The sequence below is a fragment of the Miniopterus natalensis genome, chromosome 20 (genome assembly GCF_054644295.1).
Source record: "Miniopterus natalensis isolate mMinNat1 chromosome 20, mMinNat1.hap1, whole genome shotgun sequence".
Classification (NCBI taxonomy): Eukaryota; Metazoa; Chordata; class Mammalia; order Chiroptera; family Miniopteridae; genus Miniopterus; species Miniopterus natalensis.
The window spans coordinates 15,662,499-15,677,810 of NC_142100.1; the positions used below are offsets into that span (position 1 = coordinate 15,662,499).

At 53.0% G+C, this 15,312-nt stretch overlaps 1 protein-coding gene across 2 annotated transcripts; it reads right to left on the bottom strand.

Moving 5' to 3' along the window:
• Positions 1 to 3,193: 3,193 nt before the first annotated feature.
• TCN2 (transcobalamin 2) lies at positions 3,194 to 14,204 on the bottom strand. Of its 2 annotated transcripts, none has more exons than XM_016198570.2 (10): positions 14,131 to 14,204; positions 13,688 to 13,898; positions 10,583 to 10,775; positions 9,693 to 9,862; positions 8,591 to 8,752; positions 7,906 to 8,078; positions 7,590 to 7,776; positions 6,518 to 6,689; positions 5,893 to 6,008; positions 3,194 to 3,750 (listed from the first exon to the last, which is right to left on the bottom strand). In XM_016198570.2, the coding sequence occupies exons 2-10, from the start codon at positions 13,749 to 13,751 to the stop codon at positions 3,689 to 3,691; spliced, it is 1,299 nt and encodes a 432-aa protein (XP_016054056.1). In that variant the 5' UTR covers positions 13,752 to 13,898; positions 14,131 to 14,204; the 3' UTR covers positions 3,194 to 3,688. The 2 variants fall into 2 exon arrangements, with proteins under 2 accessions (XP_016054056.1, XP_016054057.1); XM_016198571.2 differs by having other exon boundaries at positions 13,688 to 13,901; positions 14,131 to 14,177.
• Between the last annotated feature and the right edge of the window lie 1,108 nt (positions 14,205 to 15,312).

Sequence of the window (15,312 nt, forward strand, 5' to 3'; positions counted from 1 at the left end):
CCGGCGGCTTCGGCTGCGGCTCGGGCTGCGGTCGTGAATCCGGCAACTGCTCGCTCCCGGATCCAGACCCGGCGGGGCTCCCGGGGCGAGGCCCCGCGCTCTTGGCCCCGCCTCCGCCGCCGCCGCCCGCGCCCCGCCAGGAAAGTTGGGCCGAGTCCCTGGCCCCGCCCCCGGCCAGGCCGCGCCCCCGGAGCCCAGAGCCCCGGGGGAGGTCTCGCCCCGCCCCCGCCACCATCCTGGATTAGCCTCGCGCTCCCTCCATCAGCTGACATCCTCCCCGCCGCCCCCCCCCCGAAGTGGTCAGCCTATCTGTCCGCCCTCCCCCCACTGGTGTTGGATCAGACCCCTCCTCACTCAGAGCCAAGGCGAGTCCCCCATAGAGACCAAAACGGGGAGGGAGACTCTGGGGTATCTTTCCGAGGGAGCACAATAAAACCCCCCAGCTTCACAGGAGGCTCCCTCTTCTAGGACCCTACCGGGGGCCCCCATTCCAGGACCTTTTTAGGGACCTTCCCTTCCCTGGCCACCGTTATCCGTGGGACCTCAGCATCCAAAAGAATTGGACCATGGGGTCCCCTTTAGGCCTCTCCATCGCCCCCCCCCCAGTCCCAGGGCGGGCCCCTCTGGGCAGGCAGTGGCCGCTGAATCACCGCGGCCACCGCAGCTGCGGAAGCCGGGTACCGCTGGCCAGCATCCACCCCTGGCCTGCCCTGTTCCATCTCCTGGGCACTCAGGGCTGACTCATAACTGGAATTCCTGGGGTCCACCCTCTGGCCCCAGCCCTAGCGGGACAAAGAGCCCTGGGCTGGCTGTGTGGCCGAGCAGCTGCCACTAAGCCCTGGCCCCTTCCTGGGGCTCAGCGTTCCCATCTGGACGCGGGATGCTCAAGGGCGAGACAGGCTGATCTGATGCCAGGCTCGGCGCTGGCCTCTCTGAGAGCCTAGCCAGGTGCCCAGTGCCGGCTGCCAGCATCTTTCCTGACGTGGGGCTTCTTTCTCTGCGTCCCCACTGGACACAGCTCATCCCTAGCCTGTGTGATGACAGCAACCTGTACGGAGCCACAAGGCCTCCCAGGGCGGCTAATTAGCCCGGGCCGCGGCGCCCTCTGGTGGTCAGACCCCAGAATGACTGCAAGTGTGCCCAGCGCCCTTAACAATTCTTGGATCTGGATGTAAAAGCCCCAGCCTCACTAGAAGTGCCTGCAATCAGACGCTCTATGATATGGGTTCAGGAATCTGCATTTTTACATTTGTGTCTGGTGATTCTGACGCCCGCCGGAGCCTGCAAATCACTGCTGAGTATCCCACACTGTGGGGCAGGGGATTGCCAGGCCAAGGACAAAAATATGGGAGTATTTAGACAGGGTTTCTCAGAAGGGGTTGTAGGAGGGAAACTGAGCCAGTCCAGGGAGCATGCCCCTCCCCCCATTTTCTGAATAGGAGGAATCAGGGTCCCTTAAGGGTTATATTCTTTGTGGGATTGTCAGTTTTCCAGTAAGTTTCCTTTAATAAAAAACTGTAATAAAATTTTTTTTAAAAAATAGACCTTCTCAGAGCTGAACTGGTGAGGAGTGGTGGGCAGTGAAAAATCTGTCTACATCTGCTCTGAGATTGCCACAAGTGGCTTGCCCCTGCTCTGCCTGGAGAGGGGTGGGCTATGAAGAATGAAGGTTAACCAAGACGAGGCATGGGTGCCTTGATGGGATGGAAAGAGCTGCACACTTGGGGGTGGAGGGGGGGGGCTGAGGACAGAACCCAAAGCAGGTGACCCACCAGATGATCCCAGATGGGAGTCCAGAAGGGCCAGGGTGCAGAAAGATACCACCACTGGCTGCCAGGGACAGAGGGCTCCATCCCATCTGCTCTGCAGTTTACTCCTTGAGCTGGGTGCCACAGAGAGCTCAGTGACAGAAAGGAATCAAGTATGGGAGGGGTCTGTGGCTTTCTCAGTTGGTGTCTCAAGGAGTGGGGAGGCGGCAGGGGGGTGTAGTGGAAAGTCTTGAGGGCTGGAGTCGATGGATGAGGGTCTGGGCTCTGCTACTTCCAGACTGTGTGACCTGAGGCAACCTGCACACCTCTCTGAGTCTTTACTCTCCTGCGACGGGGCTGTAAAGGGAAGAGTCACAGGGCAGGTCCTGGATCCTCCTGGATGTACACCAGGCAGTGATAAGGAAGGACAAGTGGCCCAGCCGGGCGTGGCTCAGCAGTTGATCCCTGACCTAGGATCCAGGAGATCGAGGTTCAATTCCCCGTCTGGGCACATGCCTGGGTTGCGGGCTCAATCCCCAGTCGGGGGCATGCAGGAGGCAGCTGATCAATGACTCTCATCATTGATGTCTGAAATCAATAAAGATATATTTAAAAAAAAAAAAAAGGAAGGACAAGTGAACAAGCATCCTGGGTTCTGGGCACAGACAACTCGCCTTAAGAGAGGCTGCTTTGTCATTTGGCTTTCTGATACTTTGATGTTTGTTTCAATACAAAAGAATTTTTAAATTGCCTACTTCCCCCACCTGCCCAGACCCTACATATTTGAAACTGGCACCCTAGGAAGAGGCACCTGTTTAATCTTTGGTTTCGAGGACTCCATGTGTATCACTGTAAAGCCTGACAGACATGCTGCCAATCAGAGGGCCCCTAACCTTGGTGGGGTGTGCAGGGTGTCTCCCTGGCCTGAACCCCACTTCCCAGAGGGCAGCCCAGGGCCTTCCCACTGAAAGGCAGGGTCCCTGCACCCTGGCTGCCGAGGCCTGGGGTGGTGTCCTGACTGCGCTGGGGGAAAGCCAGGGGTGAGAGCCCAACCTCCAGGGTCTTGGGCCTCTGGTTGAACTTGGTGTTTTCCATGTAATCATAACAATCATTGAAGCCCCCAGTTTTCAGTGTTTGAGTGAAGCAGCCAAGAGGCCACCGCAGGCCAGGTCTGTCTATCTCCTAAGCCATGCTTGACACTGTGGTGAGTCAGTTTCCCTCTTTGAGCCTCAGTTTCCTTATCAACGACCGCAGAGTTATGCAAGAAAGTGTTTAGCAAGTACATGCTCCCTAAACAGTAATCAACGTGGCCACTGCCAGCATCGTTTTCCCAGGACCCAGAATACGCACCCACCCTCCTCTGCTCCCTGCCTGGAGGTATCTCCGCTTTCTCTGCTCACGGCACCTGCACTTGCTCCCTAGCATGAGGCATCAAGACGCTGGGGCATGTGCATAATCAATACTTTAATCATTTCGAAGATCGACTTTGAGCAGGGCCCTCACCAGCTGCTATGCCACAGCTAGCTCTGAGGCTGCCGCCCTCCCAGTGGACTGGAGAGCTGGGCTCAGGGCTGCACAGGTGCTCCCTGTAGGACCCCAGTCCCAGAGCAGGCGGTGCTCACAGTGCAGCGGCCAGCAGCCTTCTTGTGCTAAGGAGTCTGAGTTGCTTCAGACTATGAGTGGCCTTCATGACACGCCCCCAGGGCCAGGCTGGGCCAGACCCAGGCAGACACCCCAGGGAAGGTGCTTGGCTCCCTACTCCCAGGTGGGCAGTGGCTTAGGAGTGGTGGTTGCAGCCAAGAGGCCACCGCAGGGGGACATTGCTCCAAGTGCGCATGAGGTGGCGGCAGGGTCAGGCAAGTGCCTGTTACAAGGATATCTGGACAGAGGGTAGAGGTACAGAGATTGTTCAAGGCAGCTGGAGTAGGTGAGCTGGGAGGCTACCAGGTAGCCAGTCTCAGCTCAATGGTTTCTCCATCCTTGGGTCTGTAGTCAGCAATACCTGCAGAAACAGTTTGAGCAGGGATGTTAACAGGGCAAAGCGTCCCACCCCCCCATCTCATCCTCTGGGCCTCCACTCTGAGGTCAGGGTCCGTCAGATCTGCTCAGGGTTTGGTGGTAGGAAACTGGGGGCTGTCCAGAGCCGGTGTGGAGACTCTGAACTCACCTGTGACCTAGGGTCCCTGAGGCCCACAGCTTCATTTTGCAGTGGGGCAGCCCCCAGAGGATGGGTGTTAGGGACAACCTACTGGATAACCAACACAGGGTGAAAGGAACCAGAGACGCTGACAACACCTGACTGTCACTGTCTTTATAGTCCCTGAGGGGCTGCCAGGAAGAGGGACTTGCTCAGTGTGGCCTGGAGGGAGAACCAGGACCACAAGCAAAGTCTCCTAGAAGCCAGCTTTCACTCACTGCAGACAATCCAGGCTCCAGCATGACACCTGGGTTCAAGCCCCAGCTCTGTCACTATTGGCATGACTTTGGGCAAATTAATGAACCTCTATGAGCGCTGGTGTCCCCATTTCTGAAATGGGGTAGTAAAGATATCAATAACTGGGCCCTCCTTCTTCCCACAGGGGTGGCCATCCTACTGGACTGGAGGGCCAAGGGGGAGGGAGGCAGAGGACACAACCACCCACATCTGCCTCATGGCTGAGCCCACTGGGCTCTCCCCCTAGGCTACATCTTCCGTCCAGCCTCTATTAGTAACAGAGGCCAGATCTGGGGTCTTCATCTGCCACCCCTTTGTTTTATTTATCAATTTGTTCAGAAGCCAGGCAGAGAAAGAGAATGCTTCTCATGGGGCTCCCTCAGAAAGTTCCCACCTTCCATAGAGCACTTGGCCCAATGACTGGTACATGGTAAGTGCCGAGCAGAAGTTCCACGAAGCAGGAGCAGGGGCAGGTGACTTTTAAGAGTCTGTCTGGTGACTGGGCTGTTGCACAATGATGCTCATGACAGTTTGAGACATAAGACGTAAAACTGGAGACAACTTAGAGGTCCACCCATCCTGCTCCATGCCCCCTTTTGAAGTACCCAGCACTGGGGCGGGCACTGAATGGCCTAAGCAAGTCATGTGGTGATCCCTTCTCTTCAGCCAATGGTGGTTGCAGAACCTGGGCCATCTCCTAGCAATACGGGTGGGCCCAGGAATGCACCTGTGTCCCCATTCCACCTTCGAGGCACCAGGAGAAGTTTGCTGAGGAGTAAGACAAGTTTCCTCAGTCCTAAAAAAGAGGGACCTCTCTGGAAGAGGAGGCCAGCTAAGAGAGGGGGACAGAGTCCCAGGGGAGGGGGCTGGAGCCCAGGTTACACCAGCCCTGAAGTCCTCGCTCCTTCTGGACTCCAGTCACTTGGGCCAATGGCTGTCAAATTCTGGAAGCTAATTTGCACTGCGTTTCTTGTTATCTGCAGCCTAAAGTGCCCTAGTGGATAACATATTCTATGTGGCCATTACAAAGAAATGGGAAGATCTACACACACCAACATAGAAAGGTATCTATAATATATTAAGAATGAAAAAAGTTGGAAAACAGTACATAGAGCTGCACCATCTGATATGCTAGCAATTTACCACATACATGGCCACTGAGCACTTAAATATCTTAGTAAAAAAAAAAAAAAGCATGCAAAATATGTGACTAATAATTTTACATTGATTTCATCTTAGAATGACAATATTTTGTATATACTGGGTTAAATAAGAATATATTACTAATATTAGTTTCACCAACTAGAAAATTTAGAATTACACGTGGGGCTCACATTTTATTTCTATTGAACAGCATTGCTATAGAGTATGGCTTCATTTTTTATGAAATGACAAACTTACATATTTAAAAACTCTCTGGAAGAAAATACACCAAAAGTTAAAAGAAGTTATTTCTGGGTAGCAAATTACAGGTGATTTAAATGTTCTTCTTTTTTTGCCTATCTGATTTCCTAGAGTTGCCACACTGACTTCCCTAAAAATTCTTAAGAATTCAGTTAAGTAAATTATGCAACCTTGAGCATCAGTGATTATCCAAGGCTGGGGCCCAGAAAGGTTTGGGGGAAAGCTGGGGTGAGTTGACAAAGCCTCACTTCTGGGACAGGGCTGGGGTGGGGGACACATCTAGAGGTGGCCGGCCACCAGACTCACCTTGCTGCAGCGGGGTGTCTGGGGCTCGGATAAGCTGCCAGAACTCACGTTCTCCTACTTCTTTCCCCATCACAGAGGTCAGGTAAGGGCCTGACAGGGAGGCCTGTGTTCCATACCTACCAAAAGGGACAAGCAAAGAGGGAGAAAGGGTGAATTTTGCTCCCATCGACCCAAGGGCAGAAATGGAGCTCACTCACACTAGGAACTCAGGGCCAGTGCTAGCCAAACCCTTCCTGGGCCCTGTCCAGCCCCACTGACACTGCCCATTCAGGGGACTTCATCTCCTCTGTGTTGACCAAGACCGTGGCCTGCAGGAAGGGGCGCCTATTACATTATCAACCCAGCAGCTGGCCCCTTTCTGAAGGTTGATGTTGTAGGGGTGAGAATCTGAAGCTGCCAGCATCACACATGAAATGCCAATGTCCAGTGAGAGAGGGTGAAGCCAGTGTGCCGAGAGAAGCTAGGGTCTGGGTGACCTGATGGAAGGCGCTCAAATTCTCTGGGCCAGATTCCCCATTGGTAACCCACTGGTAACCCGGGACGTGCTCCCATCTTATTTAGGCACAGCCCTGGTCCAAGGATGTGGGATCTGGTTGGGCGAGGGCTGGGAGGTGGGGGGTCTCACATGAATCCTCCGAGCTCCTGGGCCTTCTTCAGGACATCTTCCAAGGACGACCCAGCAGGGACAGAGATGTAGTGTCTGTACGGTGGCCAGACACTGGGGACCTTCAGCATGACATGGATGACCTCCGGGACTTGAATCTGTTCGGGGGTCACCGCAGCTGGTTCCAACATGACTGTATGTGGGAGAGAGGACGCGTCAGCTAGTGTGAGGGCAGGGGGCCTGGGTGTTAGTCTTCTTTTCTTCCCTTGAAGACACTGTGACCTATCAGGACCTCCTCCTTCCATATGGTTCCATCTCAGTCAACACCACCACCACCCGCTCAGCTAAAATCTGGCCACCATGTCAGGCCACTCTCATCCCTTAGCCCCCACATCCCCAGCCACCCAAGGTCAGGCCCCTCAATGGTTTTCTGCCTCCAGTATCCCCTCTCCCACCTATCTGTCACACAGCGCCCCAGAGGGCTCGTTCTAGAATATGCATTTGCTCATATCACTGCCCTGTTCTCTCTGGGGCCTCCTTTCCTTTTCATTCTTCTGCCTGCCCCTCCAGCTCACTCTCCCAGACCCCATTCTTTAGCCAGACCCTCCACCCAAATTCCAGCCTTTACACCCCTGTGCCTTGTTGCCTCTGCTCCGCTCTGCCCTTCCTTCTGTCTGCTCCGCTGGCAAATCCCACTCACCAACTCAAGTCCCTCTCCCGGGGAAGCCCTGATTCAAGCTGCTAATTGGGACTCATTATAACGTATAAGAGCTAAACAAAATGTGTCACTCCCTATCTATTCACTCATTCATTCATTCATTCATTCATTCAAACATTTCTGTACTTGGTATTGCAGAAGGGCTGGAGATTACTGGCCTGCACAGAGCTCTCCATTTGATGTCTCCCTCCCTACACTGTGAGCTTCTAGAAGCTGTGACCACATCTTAGCTGCCAGTGTGTCCCACGCACACCCACAAACTCCTGTTGACTCAACAAATCAGGACCAAACAACTACCCCTCACTGGGCCATGCAAATTTCAATGAGTGTCCTGCAGATTGAAAATAGCTGAGCTCCCGTGAAAGGCTCGGCTACCTCTTGGTGCCAGGCAGTCTGGGGAGATGAGATCCACATAGGTCTTGTGGTTCAGGACAGGCAGTAGCTGGGAAATCATGAGGGCATTCTGGAAGGCCCCGTCCCGCAGGCTGGCCAGCAGAGCAGTCCTTGCATTGAGGCACGCTGAGCCCAGCTCCACCCCGGGCACAGGGGAGGTCATCAGCAACTGGTGACAGAGTAGGGGAGAGACGGCGGTGGGTCAGTAAGCAGGGAGAAACCAGGTCTTCCAGCCCCTGACTAGCCCACCTCCCACCAGCCTCCAGGATGGACCACAGTCCCAGAGTGTCTTTCCCACCTGCAGTGCCAGAGGGGTGCTGTAGACATTCCCAAAGTGACCCTCTGGGGTCTGGGCCCTCAGGATCTTCTCTTGCACTGTCCTGATGGCCAGGTTGATCCGGTTTCTCAGGTTGGGGTTGAGGTTGGAGCGCTCCAGACAGGTGAAGGCCAAGCCTGCCATGGCCACTGTGTCTGCGGGGGACAGAGCCAACTGGGGTCAGCCCAGGCAAGGCAGAGGGGCAATGGGTGGCCACAGGAGGGCTTGAAGAAGGGGGTCAACATGGTCAGATCCGCATTTTAGAAAGTTTCCACGAGCTAGGAAACCAACTCAGCTCAGTTTGCCCAGGACTTTCCCAGTTTAGGAAAATGTCCAGTGTCCTGGGAAGTCTCTTAGCCAGGCACTGTGCTAAGTCCTTTACTTATAAGGCATGCCTTATCGAGATGCTGCTGGGAGGTTATTTTATAGGAGAAACTGAACTAGAAAGGCCAGTTGACTTGTCCAGGACGTCCTACAATGAGCATGTGCCATGGAGCTTGGAGCTGGGTCAGGATCCTGGTCCATCCCCAATGCTGGTCACAGCCTCTGTACCACACACAAACCCTCACCACTTTGCTGCTAATGGACTTGATAAGGAGGGGTCCCAAGGAGAGGTGAGCATGGGGCCAGGGGTGGAGCCTGGCCTCGCAGGGTCTGACTCACTCACCCACAGAGAGGTGGCCCTCGTGGAGATGGTGGTCATGTTCCACGGCATACAGGAGCTTGCCAATCACGCTGTCATGGACCCGCTTCTGGTGGACACACAGGGCCAGGATGCTCAGGCCATACTGGTAGTAGCTGGTGTGGGGATGGCCCTTGTGATCATGCCCTGAGAGGGAGAAAACCAAGGGGCAAGGGTGTCACTCCAGGTCTGAAGGGTTGCCTCTCTGCCCCTTCCCAGCAACCAGCCCCACCAGCACACAGGACCCTATGACCTATACTTTCTGACACCCTCCTTTGGGTTATGGGATCCTTCATTCCCTCGACCCTTACTTGCTGAGGCCCTGCTAAGTGTCAGGCGCTGTGCTTAGAGGTATGAATACAGTGACAACAGGCCAGTCACCGTGCAGCTGGGGCCTCCAACAATAATACAATCCACACTCAAGGGAGCACGATTAGAACTGAAATGTGGATGGAGGTCCATGGGGTGGTAGAACACCGGTCTTTGAGTATCTGGGGAGTCAGGACAGAAGTCTGCAAGGAAATGATGCTGGGGAAGTGAGGTGGGAGAGAGCTAGAGGTGAGGGAAACCTTCCAGATACAGGAAACATATATGGAAACCCTGGTTTGGGAGCTAAGAGAAGGCCAATGTGCCTGGAGCCCTTGGAGGGGCGGGTGAGTGGGTGAGCCAGAGAAAGGGCGGGAAGAGCCTGGAGAGCAGAGAGCGGCAGACAGGCTGGGCCTGTGGGCTGTGAACACAGCAGTGAGCAGCCCCTGCAGGGTTTAAGCAGCGCTAAATGAGATCAGGTTTATATTTAAAATGCTTGCTCTGTGTGTGCTGGTTCACGTCAGGAGGCAAGAAAGTTAGCAGAGAGGGGGTGAAGAGTAAGTAATAAAAAGGTTATCCTGAGCTGGATAGTCATGTCAATCTTGGTGGCTGAGCAGCAAAACTTGCCAACTGAGTGCATGTGGAGTGTAGGAAAGGCTTGATCAAGGATGGCTACCGGGCAGGCCCAAGCCTTGAAGTAGATAGTGAGATAGGAGGCCTAGGGACAAAACCCAAAGTTCTGATGAGCCCTCCCCACCCCAGGCAGACTGCATCTCCTCACCAATGGACCTCTTCTCATCCTCCAGGAACCGCTTCAACTGTGAGACCAGCCTGTCCCCCTTGTGGCCTCCGACAAATTCACAGTTGGCCCTGAGAGCGAGCATGTAGAGAGCCAGCTGGCCCATGGAGGGCTTGGCCTGGAGGTCACTGTTGTCATCACTGGAGCCAAGCCTAGGACAAAGCCAGTTAACAATACTTCCAGGAGAAAAGGCCACCCAGGCAAGCCTGGCTTGGGGCACCCCCCGCAACATTACAAAGTGGAAAAAATCCTAGTAGTTGGAAATTTGCTGGAACCTCCCAAAACCAGATCTAGTCAGCCATCTAAATTGTGAGGTGTATGCCACACCTATTTCATAAAAATAAAAAAATTAAACTCAAGGACAAACTCTGAGGCTTCTCCCATTCAAATGGCCTGTGGTTGCCATTTTGGTCACCTGTCATCCATGTACCCTTCCCTTTCTTTCTTCTTCCTGCCCTGCATCCACTTCTCGAGAGGGGGTACAAGAAGGAAATGCTCCATGGTTCTCCTGATCCTTCATTTCTCATCTAAATTCCCACACTGGACCTCAGAACAGGCCTCCCCTTAATCCCCCTAGAAAGGGAGCACAGAGTCAGATGCTGCTTCTGAGCTCCGTATGGCAGAGTGTGGTCATGGATTAGGAATGTCTGCCTCAGGGACAGGAAGGTACAGTAGCAGCACAAGGACCCTGTATTGGCCTCTCCAGTCTAGTCAGACCAACTCCATTCAACAGATGGAAAAAGGCCCAAGGGAGGTGAAACTTGTCTGTCTCCCAACCAAGCAGTGACAGGCCCAAACCAGAATGCAGGTCTCCTGTCTCTTAGGATGCGGAGCAAGACATGGGGAAAAGAGAAGAGAGAGCATGGCAATACCTTAGGAGGCTCTGCTGGTAATCAAGCTTGAGGCTGTGTAGGTAGAGGGCCTCCTTGGTACTGGCCTCCAGGCTGGAGAGGCGCAGGCCCACATAGATACTGGGGTTCAGGTGCTCCAGAGAGAGTTGGTCCATCCAGGGCAAGAGGCGCTGGCCTAGACTCTGCACCAGGTTGCTGTCCACCTCTGGTATGTCTTAGGAAAGAGAATAGGCCAAGTGAGGTGGCAGGGGCAGGCCACCAGCAAGGAACTGCTTTTACCTTAACAGGGTCTTCTCCAAGGAATTAATGTCCCCACCCCACCTCCACCCAGAATACACCCTACTCGTATGGGAAAATCTGGCCATAATGAAAGGCAGTGGGGTAAAAGGGGGGAAAGCAGGTATCCTAAAACAGAGGTTAGAGTGGGCCAGGGAGGGGTGGTGGGCTGAGGGCAGAGGAAGTTGGTTGCCAGGCAACTACTCTGCCCATCAGCAGTGACAGAGAGACTGGAGGCCAAGCCCTGTGGTGTGCCCCAGGCACCGTGCCTGACCTCATTTGGTCCTTATGCCAGCCCCTTGATAGGCACTGTCATCCTTGCTTTGCACAAAAGAGGAAACAAAACTTCAAAGTCATGTCTTACATGAGGCTGCTGAGGATGGACCTGTCTGCAAAGCCGCTGCTCTTTGAAACTCTGCTGATTGCTTGTTCTACGAATTTACAAAAACTTCAACCCACACATGGAACGTTACACGTCCAAGTTTAAAACACTGCCCACTGGCTACCTGGGGCTGCTTGGTGAACTTCCTCTGGGCAGATCTCAAAATAACCTTCTTCCTGTCATCGCTGTTTAGACAAAGAGCACCCAAGATGGTGAGGTGAACTGTTAGAAAGCCATCACGTTTTCAACCATTTATCTACGTGCTTTGGGATTTACCTAAAACTGTCTACTAAAATACAAAAATCCCCAGGAAGCAGAAGGCTCAGGGATATTTCCCAGCTGCAGCTGACCTATTTCCCAGGCGATGCTGACTTCTGTCCACCCTCTTTCCATCGGGAAGGAACCTGAGCTGAGTAGGTAGCTTTGCAGTTACCTTGGACTTTTCCCCATCTACTGCCTCCAGGTCTCTGCAGGGCGCCTGCTGTGTCCTCTGTGACCTGTCCCGGGATACTGTGCAGGCTGCCCCTCCCAAAGGAATTGCAGGGCAGAGTGCCTCCTGGGCCTCCTGTCACAAAGCCCCATCTCTTCTGGTTTGAGTCGTACCATCTTAGGTTTGTTTCCCCAAAGTCATAATTATCTGTTGCTATGAGAGCAGGAAGGTAGGGGAGTAGGGTGGGGGAAGTAAGTGGGAATTGCTTTTCTTGACCTTTCTATCTCTTAGGGTCTTTCTGTGTGTGTCTTTCTTTCTCTTTCTTTCCTTCCCCCCCCCCCCCCGCCTCTCTGACTGGCTCTCTGGTCATCTGTCCCCTCCACATTTCTCTTTCCCTGTCCCTTTTCTTCAAAATAGTGAAGGAATTCCTGCCCCCACCTTGGGCTCTGCCCTCCGGCAGGTGAGTCAACCCTGGAGTTAGAAGTGATAAGAAGAGAAGCTGGAGCTATAAACAGCCTCCTTAGAAGGAAAGAGCCAGGCAGATTCACTGAGGGTAATAAAAGTGGCCCTGGGAGAGCACCCTTCCCCCTGAGTCTCCTGCTCGCAGGGTCACCCAGCTCTGCCAGCTGAGGCCTGACTGGCACTGGCACTCTGAAGCACACGAGCCCACCTCACACAAGCATCCCTTTTAATTTCACAGAGCTTTAAGCCAGTAAAGCAGGTGTGTGGGATCCTGGCACAAACAGGAGGAAGGCTGGGGAGCCTTCTTAGCCCATTTTGCAGGTGAGGGAATAAGGTTGGGAGTGACTAAGTGACTCAGCAGCAGCAAGCTGAGACCCAGCCCAGGGCTCCCCAGCTTCCATGCGAAGGAGACTTCTAAACTGGTCACGATCAGTGAGGTTGAAGACCAGGTCCCAGTTCTCCCCTGGGGACTGTCTAGACAGAAACCCAAGGGCCAAGGCTAAGGGGTCTGGTTGCATTTGCGGAACACAGGCTGGAGGTTCCTGGTGCCCAAGACCTTGTTCTGGAGTTCTGGGAACTGAGTCTGGCATAGCCAGCCTCCTGGGAAGCTGGAGCACCTTGGGCAGGTCAACTGGCCCCTCCAACCTTGAATGCTTTGCCTATCACCTGGACTTGACTGAACCTGCCTCTCTGTTTCTCCAAGGATCACTAGAGCCCCCGGTGGTGCAAGTGCATTGAAGAGCATAATGCTATGGGCAGAACGCAAGAGGGAAGAGGAGAGGTGGGTGGCCCCAGAGTTCAGAGGCTCCCCTTCCTGGCTTCTGCTTCCTGCCTGGCTCCAGTGCCCAGGTAGCCCCAAGTCTGTGCACTCAGACTCATAGACAGGTCCTGAGAAGCCTGTGGGGGCCCAGCCTGGCACACAAGTAATATAATGCAAATGTCTCAGCCTGGCAGCTCCCTGCCTGTCTGGGACTCGTCTCCCCACCTGTGTCTCCATACTCACTTCCCTCTGCCTGGGAGGCCTGTCTGCCACTCCTTTCCTTGCCAGTTTCTTTTCTTCTATTGTGTTTCAGTTCCCATGTTGCCCCTAGCTCCTTGGAAATCCCTCCCCAACTTCTCTCCTTGAATAGGTGGCCTTCGTGCTTTCCTTTGGCACTCACCTCAGCCCCCAAACACAGCAGTGATTTGCCTCTTGACTTTATCCTTTCACTAGAATGGAAGCTTTAGGAGGACAGGGACTGTCTTGCTCTGTGTTCTTTCCCCAAACCCTAACACCACACCTGTCACAGAGAAGGCTCACTCAATGTGCACTGAATGGATAAATGAACAAATGACTGAATTAATGGAGGCGATCACGTCTGGTGGGGAGTCAGACATGTAATTAATCTCAATACAACGTGCTAAATGCTGAGCCCAAACTGCTACGGGAGCCCAAAGAGGCAGGCAGATAGGTCGTACCTGCCTCCCACATCGGCACCTTGGTTTCCCCAGCTATATAATGCAGGACTTGGACAAGACGGTCCTTCCTCCTAAGGACCCAGGAGGAAAGAGGTCCAGGGTAGGTCCAGATACTTACTGCAGATGTCAGCGAGAGCCCCCAGGGCCCCCAGCAGGAAGAGGAGGGCCCCAAGGTGGCCCATGGCAGCAGCAGGTGGGTGAGCAGCAGACAGAGGGCTGGGCAGACTCCTAGGCCCGGGCTTGCAGAGGCTGTCCTGACCACAGCTGGCCACTGCTCCGAACGAGGCAGCTTCCTGTCACTGATTAATCTTTGCACGTCTGGCAGGGTGCTGCTAAGTCAGCAGAGACAAAAAAGGAAAAGGTCTGTAGCTGAGGGGAAAGGAAGGCCAAAGAACAAAGGAAGGAAGGGCAGAGTGGCCTTCCTGGAGGTAGGTGCAAGCAGAGGGGAAGGGCAAGCAGGGATGGTGTGAGCCACACTTCGTCCTGCCCGGAGAGCCCGCCAAGTCTGTCTGGTAACCCCCAACTGTTCCAGCGGTGCGCGGGCAGTGCTGGGGGGCCTACCTGTTGCCCCTCACGGAAGGTGCCTACACGAGCCTGGGATGGGGAACAGAACGGGGAGCTGCGGTGGTCACATGAGCGGGACTGCAGGAGTCAGCTGCTATCTGCCCGCCCAGAGGGGTGGAGCTGGCTGGACTGGTACCAGACGGGACAGTTTTCTTAACCAACCGGAAAACTGGGGGTACCCTGGAGATAAAACAAAACAAGTTAAGGAACAGGATTTAATCATTTGAGACACAGAGCCATGGGTAGCAGTGTTGTTTGTCAGGACTAGAAAAGTAACCTAAAAAAAAAAATCTCTGCAAGGAGAGAAAATGAAGGATTTCTCATCTGCCCAGCCTCACAGGAGAACTGACGTACAAGAATGAACTATGGCTGTGCTGTGTGACCTTAGCCAGGTCATTTAACCTCTCTGAATTTGAAATAGTTTCCCCTGTGTGAGAGATAAGAGTTGGACAAGATCGTTCTAACTAAGCTCCCTTCCAGCTCAGCTTGGGAAGATGTTAAGCCCTTAAAACACCTCTAATCATTTCCTAATAAGCTTTTTATTGCAATCATATTATGGCAAATTGCCAAGGTTCATTCTTTTAAGATAATCTGATTTTGTTCCTGACTTATCACAAGTCAAGCTCTTGATATAGATACAGTCATATGCCATATAATGACATTTCAATCAATGATGGGTTGCATATACAATGGTGGTCTCATAAGCTTATAATGGAGATGAAAAAATCCCTGTTGCCCAGTGATGTTGAAGCAATCATAACATCATAACGCAAATGTTACAAAAATCAATAAGGCTGTGCTTGAGATGGCAAACACCTTTTTTTTTTTTTTCTAATAGCTGTACAGTGTGTTTGGGTTTCAACCCAGGTGTTATAAAAAAGTCAAAACGTTAAAAAAAATTAACGTTTTTAAAATAAAAAATTACAGTAAACTGAGGTTAATTTATTAGTGTAGCCTAAGTGTACAGTGTTTATAGAGTTTACAGTCATGTACAGTAATGTCCTAGGCTTTCACATCCACTCACCACTCTCTCACTGACTCTCCCAAAGCAACTTCCAGTCCCAAGCTCTATTCATGGTAAGTGCCCTACACAGTGAACCATTTGTTATTTTTTATAATGTATTTTTACTGTAACTTTTCTATGTTTAGATATGTTTAGATACACAAATATGCACCATT